The sequence below is a fragment of the Glycine soja genome, chromosome 6 (genome assembly GCF_004193775.1).
Source record: "Glycine soja cultivar W05 chromosome 6, ASM419377v2, whole genome shotgun sequence".
Classification (NCBI taxonomy): domain Eukaryota; kingdom Viridiplantae; phylum Streptophyta; class Magnoliopsida; order Fabales; family Fabaceae; genus Glycine; species Glycine soja.
In genome coordinates, this window is record NC_041007.1 from 5,284,834 (window position 1) to 5,308,148 (window position 23,315).

At 30.4% G+C, this 23,315-nt stretch overlaps 2 protein-coding genes across 3 annotated transcripts; one reads left to right on the forward strand and one right to left on the reverse strand.

Moving 5' to 3' along the window:
* The first annotated feature begins 1,612 nt into the window (after nt 1-1,612).
* LOC114414980 (protein WVD2-like 5) lies at nt 1,613-8,362 on the forward strand. 2 transcript variants are annotated; one of them, XM_028379456.1, is made up of 9 exons: nt 1,613-1,766; nt 2,632-2,910; nt 3,003-3,248; nt 3,406-3,446; nt 3,571-3,642; nt 3,791-3,887; nt 3,981-4,052; nt 4,135-4,245; nt 7,381-8,362. In XM_028379456.1, exons 2-9 carry the CDS (start codon nt 2,641-2,643, stop codon nt 7,855-7,857), a joined length of 1,386 nt encoding a protein of 461 aa, XP_028235257.1. In that variant the 5' UTR covers nt 1,613-1,766; nt 2,632-2,640; the 3' UTR covers nt 7,858-8,362. The 2 variants fall into 2 exon arrangements, with proteins under 2 accessions (XP_028235257.1, XP_028235258.1); XM_028379457.1 differs by lacking the exon at nt 1,613-1,766 and adding an exon at nt 2,250-2,384.
* A 4,555-nt stretch (nt 8,363-12,917) lies between these two features.
* LOC114414981 (EIN3-binding F-box protein 1-like) lies at nt 12,918-16,601 on the reverse strand. Its single transcript, XM_028379458.1, has 2 exons — nt 16,262-16,601; nt 12,918-15,570 (listed from the first exon to the last, which is right to left on the reverse strand). The coding sequence occupies exons 1-2, from the start codon at nt 16,284-16,286 to the stop codon at nt 13,679-13,681; spliced, it is 1,917 nt and encodes a 638-aa protein (XP_028235259.1). The 5' UTR covers nt 16,287-16,601; the 3' UTR covers nt 12,918-13,678.
* Between the last annotated feature and the right edge of the window lie 6,714 nt (nt 16,602-23,315).

Genomic DNA, 23,315 nt, shown 5'->3' on the forward strand with positions numbered 1-23,315 from the left:
GATAACAAAATTTTACCTTTAATTCTTTAAGTTTTTAACGTAATTATATACGAAACACTTAAATTTTAAATTATTATTATTTCTGTTTTTTTAAATAAGAAATATAATAATTTTTCTTGATTATAATAAAATAGTTAAAAAAATTCAATTGCAATCATTTCTCTTTTCACTTCATAATAAATGTATCTATAAATTAATTAAAAAAATTCTAAAAGATACAATGAGATTTTCGTCATAAGAGCAAGAATGTGTGTTGTGTGAAATCCCATAATTAATTTTTCAATTATTTAATTAATTTTTGTTTTAGAAAAGAAAAAAGTCCAGCCGTATTGTTACTTTCACACTATTCGTGCAAGGGACCCTTCATTCTAAGTAGCAGCACACATTAATTAAAGATAAGAAAATACGTAATGATATAATTGATAATTAAAGATAAGAAAATAAGTAAAAATATAATTAATGAAGTAGTAATTAACATGATGTTAAACTTTATAAACGACAAATAAATATAAATAATATTTTTTCTAAAATCCGATAATTAAAAGGAAACCAGGGACTAATTAATATAAAACAATTATACAGTATTTAGTTCACATGCTCCATGTAAATCACTTAACTTTTTAAATTTTTATTATCAAAGAAACTGACCCTAAACGCTCTTGATTAGCACTTTAGCTAATTACAGCTAAGCTACTTGTTTTGGTGATAATAAGCATATAACTTGATGTAACCGTAAATTGTGAGTACAGCAGAGAAAGCGACTTGACCTGACCTGGAAATTGAAATTCAGCATTTGGATTTGAAATGAAACCGTTGTCACCAATACGAAGCTTCTCACTCTCAAGTCTCAACCTTATACTCTTTTTTTCCTATTATTTTTATTTATTTCATTTTTAAGAATGAAAAATATATAATAAAAGATAAAGAAAATATCACTTTTGGTAATTATTTTTTGTCTCTCTTTTTCTAAAACATGTAATCCTAAAAAAACACACTCAACAAGATTCTCATGATTAAATTAAAATAAAATAAGTCAAGTACAAATAAGAAATACACAAATTTTGGTTTATATGTTTATTTTATTATTTTATTATTTTATTCCCTCAACTAAAATTAGAATTATTTAACGTTGTAATCACCTATTAATAAATAATATCTAAAATTAAAATTATTTTTTTTTCTAAAATATAATTTTGTTTGTATTGCTATTTTATTTTCGTACTTTTAAATTTGTATGTATTAATTACTAATTAGTAGGCATAATTTGTTAGTTATAATTTTTTATTTATTTTTTTATATCTCTTAAAATTTCTCTTTTATTCATTTTTTATCATCAACAATTAAACAACCGTTGTAGTATTCATATTTATTAATAATCAGTTTAGATTTTTTAAAATTAAGATTTCACACTATTTCAATATTTTCTTAAATAAATCAATATTACCTAAATAATATCATATCATTTTATTTTATTTTAAAATCCCAAACTATATTATTATTTCCTTTAATTTTATTTTTATTCAAAAAACTTGAAATATTTTTTAAAAGAAATATAAGAATTATTTTTTTAACAATAAAATAAATATACAATAAAAATACAGAGACACGGTAACGACCGTCGTGTTTCCGCTGGTAATAGATAAAGCATCAACAACATCTTCTACCACAGTTTGAATCTTTCGGATCTTGTTGGTAGGACTCGGATCCCCCATTTCTCAGATCTCTGAACCCACGATGCCATTCGGCTCTTGACAGTGACACCTCAGGTAACATTTTCTGGGAACTCATCAAAATCTTTTTTTTCTTTCTCTCCCCATGTCAAGTCCTGTGCTTCAATTAAGATGGTACTGTAGTTGTTGTTGTTGGTCTTGATTTGTTTTCTGCTGCAAAATGGAGTTTTCTTAATTGTTCCTCATTGGGTGGCACTCTTTTGGGATGAAAGTTTTGTTCTTGGAAATGGTAGTGCTGTGGAGAATGCCAATCTTGCTTGTATTACTATCCTCGGATTTGATTTGCTCACTTACGCTCTAAACTCTTCTTATTTTGATGATGTTAGTTTATAGCTAAGTACCTTCTTTTTTTTTCCAATTTGGTTGCTTAGACGTTAGACCTAAGAAGTGCTTTAGAAGCAAGTCAATTTGGTCCCTCTTTCTCTAATTTGTCTTCATGCACTTGGCCACCAAGTGGAAATTAGATGCATCTCTTAATCTACCTAAAGTGCTCCACATTATTCATTAATGTCCATGACTTTGATGTGCCCTGTTTATAATCTTTAACTATTGTATATTGCATTTCATCTTGTGTTATGTTGCTTTCACCATTTTGACTGGTAAGTAAACTCATGACACCACCAGACAAGTATGCTGTTTTTACACATCAAGTGGGTAAGTTTCCTTGCCATTAGATACAAAGGCTCGAGAATTTTGGTTTTAGAAACATTGAAAACAATCTCTTTTGGTTCTTTGGATAGTGAAGAAAATTATGAGGATTTTCTAGATATTTTTCGAAATCATTCTGGCTAACAAGGCAAAAGATGAAATTTTCAAACAAACAACATATGAAGGGTAAAACTTGTTCACTCGTGTTAGATTATCTCTAAGTTGCTGATCATTGGTTCCATGTAACTTGTAGCTGGCTTGAATGATGGATCCAAGCAACCTTTTGCCAGCTGATGGACTTGAAGAAGTCCACCAAAATGGTGTTCATGATGAACTGTCTATTTTTGGAAAGGATGGTATTGCTTCCAATGTAGACCCTGGTGTTACCAAAATTATAGAAACTGCAGCTACAAATGGAAATCTTGAAAATTTCATCCAGTATGATAGCACTGCAACTGATTATTCGTCCAAGGAAGAAATCAAGGAAGGATCAAACGATAATATATATATGAACAATGTCACCATTTCTAAGGTGAGAGGATATTTTTTCCTTGAATTGGTTTAATTAATTTATTAATATTATTCAAATCGAGTATCTCTTCTCATGTATTTTCTCAATTCTAGGAAGAGGAAGCAGAAATCATAGATCGGACAGAGCAATTAAAAGTAGGAAAAGGTCCTGCAAAGAATAAGAATGCAAAGCCACCAAGCCCCAGAGGCAGTCATGCAAGTTCAGTTAAAAAGAACAAAGATGGAAAAGATGAAGAGGTAGCATCTTCTGTTTCAAATGGTACTTTTGCTTCAGACTCTCACCCAAGACAGCCTATTAAAAACAGATCATTGAGTGACAAGCAGGCTCGATTGTCCAAGGTTAACTTTGTTGATATCTTTGTTTGCTTATGGAATTCGACATAGGTGGTCAGGCATTCAAATAGTTGTGCCTTTGTTTCTTTTTTCCTTTTGGTTTTGAGTAGCAAAAATTTAAGTTTTGGCATTTCCTGATAGTTTTTACTTTTTACACTTTCAGCACCCTGGAAAGTCTAACACAGCACATTCTGAAGAATCAATGTATGTTATGCTTAGCATTTATGTTTGAATGTTTCATCGTATATTAGTTGAAGAAAGAATAGGTATAAAGAATCCTCATCTTAACTATTTGACTTGTGGGCTGTAATTTATTTGTTGGATACAGGGAGAAGACTAGACCACAATTATCGAAGAAAGATCCCCATGATAATCTTCAAGGAGAAGCAGAATCTTCTTCGTATCCTTTTTTTTCCTGGTTGAGCATTGTTTATGGTGGTGAGAGGCAATGGGGAGCTAATGTGGATTTGTTTATATTATTTATGTTGTTAGTTTGTTACTGAGAGTGGCACAGTGTATTTATGGTTTATCCTTAATCCAGTTGTAAGTCCTACTGCAGAAGATGCCAAACCTCGCAGGGTGGGGGCGCTCCCAAAATATGGATTCAGTTTCAAGTGTGATGAGCGAGCTGAGAGAAGAAAAGAGGTAAATGATTATTATTTGCTTCTGCCTTTTGTGTTGCACGAGGGTTTCATTTTGATCAACTCATAGTTTAAAAAAAGTTATTTTGGTGGCCAGTTCTACACTAAGCTTGAGGAAAAGATTCACGCAAAGGAAGTGGAGGAGAGTAACTTGCAAGCAAAAACCAAGGTGATAATATTTGATATCTAGTATGAAATGTAACTTGCAGATATTGGCATTTAATCACACCAACCTTTCACCTTTTTTATAGGAGAACCAAGAAGCCGAGATTAAGATGCTTAGAAAAAGTCTAGGATTTAAAGCAACTCCAATGCCAAGCTTCTACCAGGAGCCTCCTCCTCCTAGGGCGGAGTTAAGAAAGGTAAGTTTCTATATGCATGTTTGTGTTTGTGTACCTGTCTGTATGATTGCATGCAAGCTCTCTATGTGTACTCTGCCTAATTATTATCTGATTTCTTTTAATTCATATGTAATGCATTTTCTGTTACTACGTGGATGCTCACATGCACAGATGTGTACACATGGACTCACCCACATATTTATGTTGTTTCAAATAATCAGAGCATACAACAATCTTTTAGCCTTCTGAACTATTTTGGAAAGAGCAATCTCTGCTGATTGAAGCTCTTTTCTCACTGTTTCCACTTCTTCCATCAATAGTCTGAGAAATTCTAGGGCTTTAGACTAAATTTATATCTGACATTCAGTCTAATATAACCCATCAATTCTCATTTTGCTAGCCATTTGAATTGCAAAATTATTTTATTTAAGTAATTCTAATATTTATTCTCAATAGATGATATGACTAATTCATATAATGCATCTTAGTAGATAAATTATCTCAAATAGGATTTAAATAATTGTAATTTTGAGAAGTTTCTTTCAGCAGTAGCAGAGATTATAGTGATGTGAATAATATTCTATAAGTAATGTATGAATTGAAAAAAGAATCTAATCTTTTGATGTAATTTAATACTTCTAATGAGATATTAATTTCTTTTGTTAGTATTTTTTTTCAATTTTTGAAAAATAAATCAAGACCATCTATACGCAATGAAGAAATTGATGAACCACTTCAAGACTAACACCTTTGTGACCCATTTGATTAATTCAGATATTCACCTCAACCCTTCAAATAAAAAATGAAACAAAATATTGGCTTGGGTGATAGAAGGTAGATAATAGTTAATTGGTAATAAAAAATAGAAAGGGGAAGACAGACGATGTCCAAGAGTAGTAGGACAGATAAGTAAGAGAGGGGGGATAATTAAAATATTAGATATTTTAAAAAATTGGGATAAATAGTTACAGCTTACAAATTATAACAAAGTAATTAATATAATTAATAATGTGTAGAATTATTAAAAAATTATAGCAATAGTGATAGGCCGATAGTCTACATTTATAGAAGGGGAAAGGAAACCAAGATGGGCCCTGTAGCAATGGTGTGCAGGCATATGAAAGGAAAAGGAAGAATAACAGAAAGGGAAGTTTTAACAAATAGCTTAAATCTAAAATTAGGAATTGATTGTAATTATTATACAACAACAGCATAAACCTTATCTCACTAGATGAGTTTAACTGCATCAAATGTGTATGTAGTCATTGGACTCGGTTAAAAACCAAATTTTTAGGGATATTATTCACCACAAGATCCCTTTTATTCTTTCAATGTTTTTTTGTCTCCCTTTATGCCTTTCATAAGGTTAAAAACCATATAATCTACTTTCCTCACCAATGCTTCTAGTGGCCTTTTTTGCATTTACCAAAATTGCCTTAATCGATTTTCTGTCCTGTATTCTGTGATAGGTGTCACACCAACATCTTGTATACATTCATTTTGTATCCTCCTGCCCTTTCTTGCGTGGTCACACATCAATGATATTCTCTGCTACTCCCAGCTTTTTCTCTTGTTCTTTTAAAGCCGATTTCATAGAGTATAATTGGGCATATGGAAGTACAATAAAACTTTTCTTTGAACTTGGCTGGTACTTTGCAGTCACATATAACCTCTGATGCCTTTCTTCATTTTAACCATCTAGCTTGTTTGACATGTTCATTAATTTCCTCATCATTTTTGTAATGTTGATCCTGGATACTTAAACTTAGAAACATGGGATATGATATCTTCGCACATTTTTACCTTCCAATTCATTTTCATCTTGTTTTTTTGATAAAATTGCAATGCATATTCTTTTTGTACTCCTACTTAAGTGAAAATCCTTTGGTTCCAAACTTTTATTCTTCCATACCATAGCATACACAATTCTGAATATCTCCCTTGTTTTTAAATATATGAACCAAATTGCTCCTCTTCTGACTTTTGCTCATCTAGCATTTTTTTAAATTTCAAAATCTCATTAAATAGATAGTTATGTTGATGATAAATTAATCTTAAAATAACAAAAGAAAACTGAACGAAAAACCAGCTTTAATTAAATTTATTACTCAATAACGTAAATTGATACTAAGCAAAACTTATTAAAGATATAAAATTTTCTTATGGTCTTAGGTGACATGAGAGCATTATTAGGCTATTGTCTTGGCTCATTTGCCTATGGCCTTGCACAGTCCTGGGTTCTGTCTATGTCTTGTGTGTTCTTAAATACCTGTAATTAAGAATGATTGATCATTGTATAAAAATAAAATAAAATAAAAATGCACATACATTTGTAGCTATTAATTTCTCTCCTAAGTCAAAGTGTGGTCTTTTATGCAACCAAAAAGTTTAGGTGTGCTAGATATAAGAATGAAAGGAAATGTCTATTATGTAGATGTAGATTGAGGAAGTAATTGTGACATGGGTAATAAAACTTGTATTTTCTGAAGTTATTAGACCAAGATTAGCAGGGAGGTGAAATAAAAGATAAACATATTATACTATACATTGATGCTCATTTATTATGATTTCAGTTTCAACTGATGAATCTGATGGTTTATTCTATAAAATTAGGGACTAATTGGAATGCCAATTTTGTTTGCAGTTATTTGCTTTTGTTGATCTCCATGTTGAAACCTTAGATGTGGTTTGTGATTTGGTGACTTACACATATCTTATGGATTCTAAAAATTTAGGTGGTTTTGCTAATTTTCCAAAGTAAGCCCACTGGATTTTCGAGTCCTATTTCATTGCTAAAAAAGTATAATTCTTAATTTGTTCTAGACAGTGTTTCACTTATCAATGGATAGGTGCTTGATCAGGTTCATCTGAACTACTTTTATTTAGACTTTCACAACCTTTTTAAACACAATTCTTATATGCATGTGATTCTAAAACCCAGTTTTCTATTCTTTCACTTTCACTGGTGAAATTTAGATTGTCTTGTTTGCTTTGCTATTTGAACATTCATTTGAGCTCACAGTTTTGATCTTTCTTTTCTCCCTCTCTCTGACATGTGATGTGACTGTTGATGTTTTTTCATCCTATTTGGAGTTAGCAAGTTTGGTCTGTCATTTGGAAATTTAATTTCTTGAGCTTTTGGACTTTCTAATGTAGATGCCAACTACCAGAGCTAAATCTCCCAAGCTTGGTCGCAAGAAGAGTTCAACAAATTCAGAGCCAGAAGGAAACACTAGCAACAGTGCTCGACAAGGTCGTTTAAGTCTGGATGAGAAAATGTCTCAGACTAACCCCACTAATGGCATTAGTCCTGTTCATCCAAAGAAGCCACAACGAAAGTCTCTTCCTCCACGACTGGCTTCTGAAAAGATCAGTTCATCCAATTCAGCGTCTGTGAGAACCTCATCTAAGGCAGTGAATGGTGGCAAAACCTCCTTATCAAGTGTAACGGCTGAAGTTACCTTATCCAATGCAAGAGGGAAAGAGAAAGTTCAAATAGCTGCAGCAGCCACTGAAGAGAACAATGCCTTATTGAATGAGACAAGTAAAGTTCTTCCTGTGAATGGTGATTTAGTCGTTGAAGAGAAACCACAGCTCAACTTGGCACAAGAACCCATAGCAGCGGAGCACTAAGCAAACAGCAGGAACAGAACCAAATATTAACTATCAATCGGATCAATTGATTCATCTCGTGAATGTTATAGAAGCATATGACTGAGATTATTTAACAATGAAGGCTTGCAGAATTTCTTTGTGGTTTGTGATGCCATTTTGTCTTAAGCAGCATGGTTTTGTCCCTATGATTCTCTCCTCCTCCTCCTTGCAGGGATGTATGTAACTATTTTCCAGGTTGTTCTAGTTGATGTTATTTTAACATGTAACATTTGTCTGTTTAGTTAATATGTTGGCGAAAATTTTGAGAAAGTTTGCCATCGGTGGCTCAATCACAGTTTGAAACAAGTTGTGTTGTGAACACTCGTCATGATCCATATGATTGTGTTAGCTTTGTCTTGTGTTATGCATCGATTTTCAGCTCTGGATTCTACCTTGTAACCGCATATGCATGTGCTCAAGCACAGTCATAGGCAACTCAAGCAAAATAAGTACTTTTACTTTTATTACATGTTGTTAGAGTTCATTACGCAGATGTGGGATTAGTTAGCTGATTGGTTGGAGGTTTATATATATATATAATATTGTATCATTATTTTATAACATTTATTTAGATACTGTTGTTTGAAGTAACATTTAAGCTTATAATTTATTGTATTTTTTTTATCCTTAATACCTTAATAAAATTTACCATTTATTATCTCTATTAATATACTAATATTTATTTCAATTATTAAGCAATTTATACTATTTGCTTTTCATAAATATTTTATCCTTAAAACAAAAATAATTAGAGCTAAAAAACAGTTAAAAAATCTTAAACATTAAATGCCTAAAAATATTTTTTTACTAATAAAATAAAAAATTGTGTAAAAAACATATAAATATATCTTTATTTCATTTTACATTTTTTAAAGTATAAACTAGTTCAAGAATTAAATTTATCAAATGCTTCTAAATTTTCCTATTGCGACTTTCTCTTCAAGCAATATAAGATTATTTAGTATATCCAATTGACAAAAATTAATAATATTAACAACTAACGTTTACTGATAAAAGAAAGACTTCCTCCTCCACCGTCATAAAAGAAAGCGAAACAATTATCTCGTCGTGTATACTCCTATGTTTTACTTTTTCTCCGTCACCACTGAGCATTTTGGGGACAAACAAATTTGCTTCAAACAAAAGCAGATACAAGTGGTCTTGGAAACTCTGCATTTCACAAATTGGATTGAATTATACAGTATCTTAAAATTAAAAGAGCTTCTTGTCATTGGCGTTTATAGTTCAACACTAAAACTACTTTTCACCTAAAGAATCGCGTTCTACGAAGTTGATTGGCTCACCATTCCATCAGTGGCTATGACTGAAACCAAGTATTTGTCCTAGGGTGGGAGCATTCTTAAATACTCCAAAAATAATTCCATCAACAATTGGGATTTAACTTGAATAACATTATAGTATATATTTATGCTGACTATATAAGTTTTAGTAAAACAAAGATACTATTCCTAGAGTTCATAATAAATCAATGAAATCTAATTATATTAATTAATGAGTACGTAAGTATTATAATTTTTTTTTTATATTATTTAACTTTTTATAGATAAAAAAGAAAATACATAATAAATTTTCTAGGATATGCTTATATATGTAAAAAATGTTATAAATCTAAATTTGTTCATGTATTTTTTACTTATTAGCTTACTCTTTTTAACTATCAGTATTGACAAGAGAAATCTCTTAAACATGTGGTATTTAAGTTTAATTTTAAAATAAATTTCATTAACTGTTATCTTAAAAATGGTTAAGGAATTAATAGATAAATAAATATTAAAAAGTGTGACATTTAATGTATTGATAACATTAAAATTTTTCTCTTTCTTTCTCTGCACATCACTTAAATCTTTTATTGTTTTTTTAATGTTTCTTCCTTTTCTTTTTTCTTTCTATTCCTCTCTTCATTATACCCATCCACCCCAAACATTTCCTCTCAATTAAAAAACTCGTTTATATTGAATTCCTTCAGAATGATTAATAAAAAGAAAAACATTTTAAGATTATTTTGTACTTCTGTAAAACAAAAATTCTTTCGTACCAAAAAAATATGATTAATTTTTCATTTATTAGATGAGAGAATACTGTAGGAAACTAAAAAAATATTCCTAACTTTATAAGATAACTGATTCATGATAAATTATCAAAGTCTCTATAATTGAAAAAAGTTAACAAGTATAAGTATCAAGTAGTAGCATGTACTATTAACGCATAAAATTTGGGTGTCTCGTGATATACTGTCTGTCCCTGTTGACCTTTATTTGTGTATTTTTGGTGGTTGGTGGGAGGTTTCGTACGTCTGATCCCACAGTTGTGAGAGTCTGTGTGCTTAACCACAAATATTATGTGTGCCTTAATTGGTTGTAACCTTTTTCAGTCTCAATTCAATTAATCAACAACTTCGTGTTCCAAGTGGTCCTGATTCCTGAATAACTGTTGAGTGTCTACGCAATACAAATTCTTTGTCAGAAATGCAATGCATGTATCTTATTTATTAACACCATATCCATCACACAAGGTCCCAGTCACACAACCAAAAGCTAAATAAATAAATAAAATATTGAGAGGACTCATCATTTCCTCTGACATCAAATTTAAGGCTTGAGAGGACATATTCTGGCTATATTTCATATTTCTTGTATGAGGGAGGCTAGAGTTAGATGGGAAAGTAAAACTTATTTAATTGGTACCATATACAAATTCATTTTTTATATTTTTTATCATTTATTTTTCATTATACCCTTTCTCTTCTTTCCTCTCTCTTGTTTCTCCTTTTTCCTTTCATCTTCTCTGCAAAATCTTTAAGGTTAAGAATAAAATCTCGATACTTAATTCAACAACTATGATCTTAATACTATAATTATGCAAGGTTTCAACACAGCAAATACTCATTTTCCATTCCACTACAATCACCCCCAAAATACTACAATAGCAATACAACCACCGTCTCCATGAACAACAATAACAAACCCTCCACCACAAACCAAAATAGCAAATCATGCAAACAACAATGTGAACAGAAACATAATCTTATTGGGGACCTACAACCGTGAGGAGAGTTTGTGTGTGTTGTAACCGAAGGTGATCCATTGTTGTCACACACAACAATGCCCCTTTTCTAAACATGCATATTTTCATTTTTCTTCTTCTAGTCCGATCTCACCCTTCACTTGTGCACAAATTTATTTACTCATAGTTGTGCAGTCAAAATAAGAAACTCCCCTTCCCAGCGGTGGCAGGCGTCAACCTCCTCAATGAATTGTCGTTGCATGTTTTTTTTTTTTTGAAGGGGGAGGGGGAGACGTGAGAGCAGATGAGCAACAATAAGAGGTTAAAAAAGAGGAAGAAAATGAAAAGAGTAAATCTGTGCCAAAGTTAAAAGGTGGATGGAAAAGGAGAGGAGAAGAAGGGAAGAGAAAGGGAAGAAAGAGTAAGAGAGAAGACAAAAAGGACAAGTTAGGAAAAATAACAAAAAAAATAAATGAAATAAAAAAAGAAAGAAAAGTTTGAACAATTGATTTAAAATTAACTAAATCTAACGGTTATGAAATGATCATGATAACTTTCACACGGTACCAAAAGAGATTTATTTTGGCATCCTAGCCTCCACTTCTTGTATATTGTGAACATTTTAAGGTAAAGAATTTTTAAAAAAAAAAACATTGTATAAATAAACGGCAAAGAAGGGTTGACCAATAATAGAGAAGCTTTGGATTCATGGCAGCCTTCTCAACCACTACAGGTTTGCCACTAAACTCCTCAAACAAATTATTGAATAAATTATAAGTACTTGCACAATCAAAGTCCTTAAGATACTTTGCTTTTGGTCAATCTCTATGGTACAACAAAGTCGTAATATATATACGGCTTTTATCCCGTTAGCTTCTCCATATACTTTATTAGACAAAGTAAACAACAATATTTTTGAAGATGAAGGTTGTGCTACTATCATTTATTTTTAATAATAAATTAGCCATCATACTGGTTATATATATTAGATAAATATTTGTATTGTTCCCGCTACACTACTGACTACACATATCATAGGCATCAAATCCTTTATAAAATGCCAAGTTGGGCTTGTCTTCCTTCCAGGCTGAACCCATGCTACGTAAGCTATGAATTAATGAAGCTTCGTTTGATAATCACGTCACGTGTAGATTTTGCGGACATGGCCAATGTTTCTTCACTAGTAGCGTTACCACATGTCCTGTTAGAAATCGTGTGGAGTCATTTCAAATGATACATCAATAATTGCTTTATGAGAATGCATGTGGAGTACATGTGCCATTATAGAAACTCTGACCCTATTGTCTCTACGAAACTTTGCATTTGATGCAAAACTTTACCAAAGGTGTGGCAGATGCGTGTTGCTGATGAAGTGCAGAATTGAACAGTTTTAAATCTTTCTTAATAATACTTTTATTTACTAAATAAAATATTAATTTTGTATAGTAAAATATTAAGTATATTTATTTATTTTTAATAATTTTAACAAAACTTAGTATAAAAAGTAGCATTACTAATTAAAATTTCGAATATAAAATACAAAGTCAAAACTCTCCTAATGTCTTTTATTTTCATCATTTGCGAGTATTAAGAACTGAAGTCTTACATTAACGAAACGAAACTTTACCATTTAAACCAAGAGCAGTGTGTAAGTTAGCTCTCTCTTCTCCGAACTGTATAGTTTACCAAAGAAAATAATAAAAAATCATGTAGCATAAATTATGGTAGAATTCGCATACCCGGTTATGCAAAACAGTGATCCCGTTTGTAAGCAAACCATAACAGAGTATACTTTAAATATTCGGTTATTTTTTAATAAATCTCTTCATAATCACTTTTAGGAGAATAAAATTCTCTCAAACTAAAATCAACTTACACATATAAGTTAGCTTCTATAAATTAACTTAAAGCATAAACTAGTTTTAGCTTATAAGATAAACTTATTTCAGTTTCTTTTCTCATTTTCTTGTCCTATAAATTTATCCAAACATGGAAAAGTTTATTTTCAAGGCAAATTTTTGGACAGGGGACTACAATTTTTTATTTATTATTTTTTCATAAAATAAACATAACAGTACAAAGGGCATATCTCAGTATCATTACATGATATAGAAGGTTACAATGACAAGTTCAAAAAAAAAAAATGAAGCTTAAAAAGCTAGGGCTTTGGTAGTAAAAAACAACCCATCCCAACGGGAAAAGATTGTGATGACAGACCAGGATAACTTGCTGCCATGACCAACGCCCCTGAGGACAAAGGCTTCATAACTCTGAAGAACTGCCAAAGTAAACCAAGACAACACCACATAAACTGGAACTTCAACATGCCCCTTGACTAAAACTTAAGACCCAAAAATCACGTAAAGAACATAAGCTCAAATACGTGAAAAATTGGGTAAACACCACTGGACAGACTCGATAAATGTACTGCTGCAAAGAAACGAGGACAAGGAAACACATGGTGGCAAAACCGATACAAAGCAGAGCTAAAAACATCAGGTGCCAACACTAGAAAAAAAGATACCTAACTCCAGAACTCGGTAACTATGCTCGCAGAGATAAACAGCCATTTTAAAAGTGGCATCTCATCAACGGAGTGCCAAAAAATTTGTAACAGATTTCCAATTAATGGAAACCTGCAAAAAAGAGGTTTAAATATAACTGTTATCCTCTGGAAAAAGAGAACCGACTACTAGACGACCAAGATCCATCGTGAATGAACCCAAAAACACTAACGAGCAACACTAACTATAAAAGCTGCTGAGGCATTTCCTGTTCAGTAGAGGATGTCACACATGCAGAGATGTTCCTGAAGCTTGTTGACAGAGCGGCTGCTGATTCCTTTGCAACGCTTGATATTTAATCCAGCAAGGGAACAGCCCATTTTTTTCAAGGCAGGCACGCTCTTGTCTGAAACCAATGCACAACCTGCCAAAGAAAGTACCTCAAGGTTAATCTGCTTTCCGCGTGCAAGGGCTGCGATACCTGTATCAGTGATTGCACACCTGGAAACATCGAGATCAGCAAGCAATGGGCAACTGCCTGCAATTGCCATCAAGCTAGCATCACCAACTCTTTTACAACCATCAAGGCTTAGCACCTCGAGAGTCCATCCATGTGAGTTGACCATGGACAAAACTACTCTGTCTGAAAGATTTACACAGCCATTTAGATTAACTTTAACCAGACCAGCCTCAGAGCTCTCCAGCAATGGAAGAAACCCTGCATCTGTTACTCCCTGAAGTCCACTCAATTCAACATGCTGAAGCCGAGGACACAGCTTTCCAAGTAAGGCAAGGTTAGCATTGCCAAATCCAGGGCAGTCATGGATTGTTAATGACCAAATTGATTCAGAAGGAGATATTGCTGGCAAATCCATATTGAGATCTTTGATCCCATAGCAGCTAATCAGAGTAAGAACCTTCAATTTTGCACCACAGTTAAAAAAGACACCAAAGAGCCCAATTTGGGTAATTCTGTGGCACTCTTGCAATTGCAGGCTCTCAACTGATGGAGCAGCCCTGGCAAATGATACTAATCCCTTGTCTGACAGAAAAGCACTCTTACGAAGCTTCAAGTTTTGCACATTTGGACAACCCCTTCCAATAGCTTCAAGCCCAACATCTGTCACTCCTTGGCAGCAATTGATTGTGATTGAAGTTAGTTTCTGCAGTCCGTGGCCATTACCCATAACCCAGAACCCTTTCTCGCTGACATTTGGGAGGCAACTTAGGACAAGATCGGTAACTGCAACACCATAATGCCCAATCACTGCTAGAGAGAGATCAGAAACAGTCAGTGACTCAAGCTTCACCTTTGTTAGAGCAAAAGAAGCTGAAGACAAGAGGCCAGCAACTCCCTGATCACCAACCCCGGAGCAATTCTTGATTGAGATTGACCTCAGATTGGGACACTTCCCAATAGCTTGTAGACCTTCATTACCAATGTTGGGACATGACTCTATGGATAACTCAGCCAGATTCGGACAGTTCTTCGCAACTGCTATTAAAGTCTTGTCAGAAATATTAGGACACTTGCATAGGTCAAGCTTCTCTAACTGATGGCACCCACTAGCAATCTCAATCAGGCCTACATCACCAACAGTAGCGACATCCCATAGAGAGCAAACCTTTAGAGAAGGACACCCATGAGCAATTGCCTTGAGACCTACATTAGTCACCCCACGATCTGAATTGCATCCACGAATTGTAAGCTTCCCCAACCCTCCTCGAGAGGCTGTCCCAACGGCAATGGCAGCAAGTCTAACATCTGTTGCCTTCTTTCCCTCCAAGCTTCGGGATAGGTATCCTTCGTCACTAATTTCCTGGTTTTCATTTCCAGTACTTCCGTAGCTGTGGATTTCAGTCTTGCAAATACTGCTCAGAAGCATAAGCCAGCGCTTGGATACAGAAGCACAGACACTCCTATCTTGGCCTGCAGGCAGCCTTCTAAGGATCTCAAAGAGGCATTCATCTGGCAAAGATTCAATAGATGTCTTTGGCTTCTGCTTCTGCTCAAACCATTCTCCGCTGATATCAAATGGAACACTGAAGCGAGACCTCTTCTGAAGAGGAAGGTAAACATCAACTTGACGGCCAAGAGACAAGAAGAGACATGGTTCCTTCGGGTTAGGATAAATAGGGCCCCCATGGTAGAAATCATCATTTCCTGAAAAACCAAGCATGTCCAAGGTCAAGATCGCGACAAAAATATGAATATAAAAAATAAAGATAGGTAAATTCCCACAAGTAAAACCACAGAAAGGATCTATTCTATGAGTGACAGATTTCAACAAACAATAGAAATCATATATTTTCATCGAGCCTCTAAAGGCAACAGCGGGCTCAGGTTAACTCTGAACAAAATTGCTGATCTCACTCAAAAGTTGAACCTTCTGCTTAAGTGATCTAAAAAACAAGATCCAATTTCCAGTAAAGACCACTAATATTGAATACCACACCAACAAAAATTCTCCTTTGTACACAAGATTAGCTACAAAACAGTTGAACCTTCGGCTAAGTGATCCCAGAAAACAAGATCCATTTTCCACAAAACACCAATAACTACTACCAAAAAAAATACCCTTTGGCCCATATTTTTCCAATCTGAATTATTTTCCCATCTCTCATCAGATCCACCATAAAAGACAAGATATTCAAAGAATTCATCACTCAAAACCCAAATAATAATTTTTGACCAACCAAACAACAAAACAAACATAAATAACCCAAACTTCGATTTCATATCTAAGGCAGCCTCCAAATAACAACCACATCCAGTCACAGAATTCAAACAAACACAAACACAACAGCCAGACCTATGAATCGGGAAAAACATGCGATCAAACAAAAAAACTTACCGGTAAAGCTGAAAACTTTAGACATGGGCACGGTTCAAAAAACCCAGGGAGGTGAAATCTGCTCTGTTCCACACAAAAGAAGGCTCCAAATACAGCAAAGAATAAGAGGGCAACGGCAAAGAAGAACTCGTGAGAGCAAAAATGCATGAGAGAGAGGGTGGAAACCCTATGAGATAGGGCAAAAAAAAAAGAGAGAGAAAGAAAGTGGTGGAAAGAGAAAATGAAGGCCTTGGGGTAGTGAAAGAGAGGCTTTTTATTGCAAGTGGAAACAAACAGACTCGGGTACACTGAATGGGAACGTTCCCAAGTGCAATGTATCTGAACATACAAAGTGGGGTTTTCTTCGTATTATTCTCCCACCAAATGAATACCAGAAACCACATACATATAGTGGTTTTCTTTTTCTTTTCCCCTTATTTTCATATCTTGTCTGGTTGGGGATGTTTGGCTGAACGAAGGTTGGACAAGTTATTATTTTGGAAAGGTATGATAATTAAAAAAAGTTATGCATAAAAATTGAATATAATATTAAAAAATTTATAATACTTATACATTTTATTTAATTAATTGAGTTAGATTTTATAGGTATAATAATTAATCTAAATAATATAATTTCTCTATGTAGTAATAACTTTAGTGTGTGTTTGGATTGATTTGATATACTTGATTTTGAATTAAATTAATTTTAAAAAATTAATTATAATCATAATTAATTATGAATAATATAATTTTTGTTTGTATAAGTTAAAAAAATTAACTTTTTAAGAGGATGTTGTTTGGATACTTTGAATTAAGATTGATTTTGAGTGTCTATGACCAAAATGGGTTTTAAAATTTATATACTCTTTTTTATTATAATTATTTTTTAAGCATATTATAATTAGTTATATATTAATTGATTTATGTTAAATAGGCATAAATAAAATTAAGAGAATATATATATATATATATATATATATATATATATATATATATATATATATATATATAATATGCTAAGTTGCTAACTTTTGAGATAGAACCACATCCCTTATAAAACATTAAAGTTGGATTAAATAGGTATTAAAAATATTAAATTAGCATAAGCATTAAACATAAATGATCTAAACTAAAAAGTAGAAACAAGAAACATAATATATGCATGAGCTTATTGATGTGAGAATAAATTAGAAAAATTTTAACTAAAGTTTGTTTTAGTTGAAGTAGAACTTACTCCTACTTACTTTAATTTCACTATAATTTTGTTAGAAGTGATAAATATATAAATTTGTACAATAATTTATACAATATTATATTTTGTCTTTATTTCTCTCATTCATCTTATTGTTTATTGCATTTCATAATTAAATTGTATCTTTATTTTTTTTCTTTATCTCTTTTAGTTGTATATTTTGTTATACAAGTATAATTTTTCAAAAAAAAAAATCATCAAAATTAATCCTACTAAAATAACCAAACATACAAAAATTTTGGTCAAAACCCACCTCATCCTAGTTCACCATGATTTTTAAGCCAATTCAAACTCACACTTAGTACTTGGATTCTTGTTTATCCGTTAACCTAATTTTAGGTAAATGCTTATATATTTATTTCAATTTTAAGTTTATTTTTTAAAATTAGTTATGAATTTAATTTGGATTCATGATTTTTTAAAATAAAACTTAACCAAAATACACCCTTAATGTTGCATATTACTTTCTCTGAACTCGGATATAACAAAAAAAAAAAAATGACTAAATTTAGTGGACTGAAATATAAGCATTTTTTTCCTAATTTAATCTTATTTAATGTTATTATTCTAAAAATACTTTTAAGTTAATTCAAAATGTGAGATGAGCACTATTTCCAATAAACATTACATGGTTAAGGATAGTTTACGAAATATAATTTTTATATGAAATAAAAAATTAAATAAATTTAACTAATATTCTTAATCATCGTAAAATTAAGTAAAACCAAAATAGGAGACATTATTCTAATTTTGATTACACGTTTATTATGTTTATCCCCCCTAATATTTCCTCCATGAGTTTCAAATGCATTACTTAATCCCAAAACATGTGAACTTTGGATTTTTAATAATTTTTAAACAATTAAGGTGAATTAATATAATGTATAAGGAGTGTCGGTGTAATATTTTTTACACAATTAAAGAAGTTAGTGTAGATAAAAAAAACGTGTTTTTTTATAATTTCACAAAATCTCATTAATGCTAAATGTAATTTACTAAAAATAATATTCAATATGCATTTTAGAAGTTCATAATTTCATTCATTTTTACCGGTATTTATTTACAAGGCAGGTTCAATGAACATGAAGACATGAAGGAAAAATTAAAAATTAATTCTTTTATTGAAATAAATTAATGAAGTTAATTAATTCATTCATTCATTTTTACAAGTTTTTTATTTACAGAGTAGGCTCAACGAACATGGACACATAGAGGAAAACTAAAAAATGAAATATGATTTATAGTTTTAATGAAGGGGTTAAATATCTTTTTTTGTCTTTGTAATTTTTTTTTTTCATTTTTATCCTGTAATTTTTTTGGTGTTTGTCTTTGTAAAATGTGTTAAATCCTTAAAATTAAGGATGAATCCATAAATATTTTCTAATTGAGGAAAAATACTAGTTTATAATATTTTTTAAAAAAAGTATTAATTTAAAACTTTTATAAAATACATGATCATGGTAAAAATTTAAATTATTTAAGCTTCTAGAAATTACAATTGGGTCAATGTGTGTGTCTGTGTTGCTTGTTTGTTTAAAAGATAAAATAATAAAATAGTATCAATTTATTATCTCTTATAATTTTTTATATGTATTTATAAAAACAGTTCATATTATGCGAGTGACATCTATTTTTTTTATGGGGGTAATTTTCTTATCTAATATATTTAAGTAAAAAGAAAAAGGAGGCAATTGCCCCCACAGGGCTTGAGGTGGATACATCCCTGCTTAAAATGTTTTAGATAATGTTTTGATTAAAAAATATTTTGAATAGTGAAAAAAATATTATCAAACACTTTAAGGATGAAAAATAAAACAAATATATTTTATAATGACTAAAAAGAAATAAAATTTTTCAGGGAAAAAAATAAAAAAAATTAAATTGTAGGAATAAAAAAGTATCTAAGCCTTTAATGAAACTAAAAATATAAATTTAATAAAATAAGTTTACTATTTATTCTATTTTTAATGAATTTAATTTATTTATTTTCTATAAAAAATTGATTCATTTATTTATTATATTTATTCATTCAATTATTTAATAAATATTTTAAATATAAAAGTATAAAAAAATTCAAGTTGGAAGCTAGTGTTTTAAAGAATGTTACTTGTAATAATTTTTTCAAAAAATACTAAAAATTGTTAATAAAAAATTATTTACTGAACAAACAATTTTTTCAGTTAATAAAAAAGTTAGATGCTAATTAAAATATTTTATGAAAGATAACCTAAATTAATTTAAAAACATGGGAACTTAATTTTTGATTTCATGCCATCCAAAATAAGTTTTGATACTGAAGTTAAATAATGATACGGATTCCATACCAGAAAAATAATAAATAAAAACGTAAAAAAAAGTAAATTATATACTAATATCTCTTTAAATTTTATGAAATTACACAATTTTTTTCTTGTTTTTTTAATATTTACATCAAGTTCCCTTACAGGAAAATATGTTGTAATGTTTTTTTTAAATAATTAAGATAAATTAATGATATATAAGGAGTGTCAGTCTAATATTTTCTAAGTAATTAAAGTAGTGTAAGGATAAAAAAAAGAGCATGAAAAACTTATATAATTTCACAAAATCTCATTAGTGCCTAATGCAATTCTCTAAAAATAATATTCAACATGCATGTTAGAAGTTCATGATTTCATTCATTTTTACAGGTATTTATTTACAGGGCAGGTTCAATGAACATGGAGACATAAAGTAAAGTTTAAAAATGATATCTTCTAATGAAATAAATAAATGAAGTTAATTAATTCATTAATTTTTACAAGTTTTTATTTACAGAGTAGGCTCAACGAACATGGAGACATAAATGAAATTTTAAAAAAGAGATATGATTTATAGTTTTAATGAAATAATAAATTTATTATTTATTTTAGTTTTAATGAATTTAATTTATTTATTTAGTTTTTTAAATATAAAATAATACATTTATATATTTAATGAAATAAATTAATGGAGTTAATTAATTCATTCATTTTTTTACAAGTATAATGAAATATTTATTATTTATTTTAGTTTTTGAAATATAAAAGAATTTAATCAACATGTACTCAAAGTATAAAATAACCATTTCACATTGTCAACTAATTAGCCCGAACTCAAATTCTAAAATATTAAATATAAATGAATCCTAAAATTATATTCTTAAATTTTATATAATTGTCTCGTTAGTTGGATGTTTATATGCATTAATTTTTTTTGTATCTATTAAATATTTATACTTAAATATAAAAATTAAAGATTTAAATATATTTCGAGGCTTTATAATTTAACATTTTTTTGATTTTTTGTTCTTGTAACTTTTTTTATTTGTTTTTAGTCATTGAAAATTATGTTTGTTTTATTTTTTGTCCTTAAAACACTTTAAATAATACTTTTAACAATGAAAAAATATTATTTAAAGTGTTATAAAAATAAAAAATAAAAAATATATAATTTACAATGATTAAAAACAAAAAAATTACAAGGATAAAAAATAAATAAAAAATACTAAATTACAAAAGACTAAAAAGATATTTAAACCAAAAATAAATAATTAAAATTGACCGACTATACAATTTAGAAGCTAAGTAACTTGTGAGTTGTGATATGGAAATATAATTTTCTCGTTAGTAAGTCTGTTCATACGAGGTTGATTATTCATAGATATGGTTGGAAGAAATTCAGAGAAAAGAAGGTATGGTTGAGGAAAAGAAACTGAAAGGAAAAGTAACGAGAGAGAGAGAGAAAAAAAAGGAGTAAAAAATGAAATGATTTTAAAAGATTTTTTAGTATTTTGTTAGTCAAGGGACATATGTTTTATATGATTTTTACTTTGTTCATATATGTAACTTTTTGTTCCTTAAAATTACACAAGTAATTTAGTTTTTTTCCCCCTCTTGAGAAAGGATGTAATGTAAGTATTCACTGATCGTTCTCTCTCGGGTTCGCACGTATTCTTTTGTATTTCCAAATTCCAGGTTCGTTGCATGGAGGTAAAGATCACCACACCATCCTTTGTTTTTTATACGAGTATTTTGCATGCCAACTAATTTTGACCCAAACTTGGACTTTCCTTTAATTAAAATTAAAATACCAATCATGATCTTTCACCCCCACAATCATGCAATGCACTTGGATTATTATCAGAGCATAACATAAACATAAAGTGATCCCCTTTTCCCTTATCCTCGAATATTGTCGTCCACTAGGGTTAATATATAGCTCGCAAGTCATTTCCCTTCTTGAAATCGCAACCTTGGACCTAGGGCTGAAAATTCAATATTCCAATATCTTTCGTGCAATGTTGCCAACTCATCCAAAATTCGCAAGTGTGTGCTGTGTACCTGCTCTATTTGAATATTCTAAGGTATCATCACTTGCTTCTTTGCAATGCTTTTTTATCCCCCTTATTTTTTTTTATTGTTCCCCCCTTTTAGGTTAATGATAATTGTATATTTCAATATGAACAAATAAAAATTAATTTAAAAATTTATAAAAGTTAATTTATGAGAAAATCATTAACTAATTTATTTATTTTTATATTGTGACTCTGAGATTTTATTCTCAAACATGGGCTATTTTCTATTTAATTTTATACACATGATTTAGTATTGATTTTTTTTATATTTTAAAATTAACAATTACGTTATGACTGTGATTGTCATTATTCCCATGATCAAATTATTGTTATTATCATTACTACTGTGTCTACCGTGATGTTTTTTTTTTTTGAATTTGTCTCCGATATATATATATATATATATATATATATATATATATATATATATATATGTATTGATGCGGAAGATACAACTTATCTATAAAAAAAGTGTTGATTCCATAACCATGGTAGAGTAATTGGCGTTGAGAGGAACAGCGACTATTCCACAGGAAATATATACATCGAAAACAAAATGTCGTACAAGCCTTTGTTTCTTATCCACAGGAAAAATCAAACAGCATGCGCTATATGAAGATAATTAAATAGATGAATGAGAACCACAGAGTTTGTAGGGTTACTAATTAAACCATTCGTTCCCGCAGATAATATTGCTATTATTGAGATTATGAGTGACAGACAGGTTTGAAGCTCGTAATGGTACAGGGGGCAACCAATGCCCACAATCATCCTCATCTTATGTCAATGTTCTTTCTGGAACGCATCCTTTTACTACTATTTAGTGGTAATACTTTTAATTTTAAATACAATAAAATACTTGATCATATTTTCTTTAGTCATGTAACTAATTGTTTCAAAACATAAAATACTTTACTAAAAATGAATATTTGCAATTAATTTTAAAGTATGTATGTTGGGACGAATTCAAGGGGGAAAGGCATGAGCCTTGCTCCTCCCTCAAGATCTTTTTTATATATAAGATTTTTTTTTTTTGGAAAAAGTATTAGTATAAAAAAATGAATAAGGGAAATATGATGTTGAGTTGATGCTTTCTTAATTCTACATCAAATAAAGTAATACTATATGATTTATCCATATTTTATTTTAAAGAGTTCAAATTATTCATCTTTTAAAGTATATCCTGAAAAGTTAATTATTTGGGAAAATAAAAAATAATGAAGCACTAAACATGCCCAATAGCAAGAAGGCAGAAGCTGAAAGTTTGTGAGATATCTCAGCAAGCTTCAATGCTATCTGTCGGGTACCTAAAGAAGTTAAAGGCGTGGATGTAATTTTTATAAGATTTAATTATTAATTAGTTCCTTCAATTAATCTTTATATAATTTGAGTTCTTATTTTCTAAAATAAAATATTTTGAATTCAATCTACCCTTATATAAATTTAGTTTAAATAAATTATCACACATA

Bases quoted from the DNA above. Each gene is read 5' to 3' on its own strand.
- LOC114414980 (XM_028379456.1), top strand. From the start codon at position 2,641: ATGATGGATCCAAGCAACCTTTTGCCAGCTGATGGACTTGAAGAAGTC. The intron at 2,911-3,002 runs GTGAGAGGATAT...TCTCAATTCTAG, and splicing joins ACAATGTCACCATTTCTAAG to GAAGAGGAAGCAGAAATCAT. The intron at 3,447-3,570 runs GTATGTTATGCT...TGTTGGATACAG, and splicing joins GCACATTCTGAAGAATCAAT to GGAGAAGACTAGACCACAAT.
- LOC114414981 (XM_028379458.1), bottom strand. From the start codon at position 16,286: ATGTCTAAAGTTTTCAGCTTTACCG. The intron at 15,571-16,261 runs GTAAGTTTTTTT...TTGGTTTTTCAG, and splicing joins TAAAGTTTTCAGCTTTACCG to GAAATGATGATTTCTACCAT.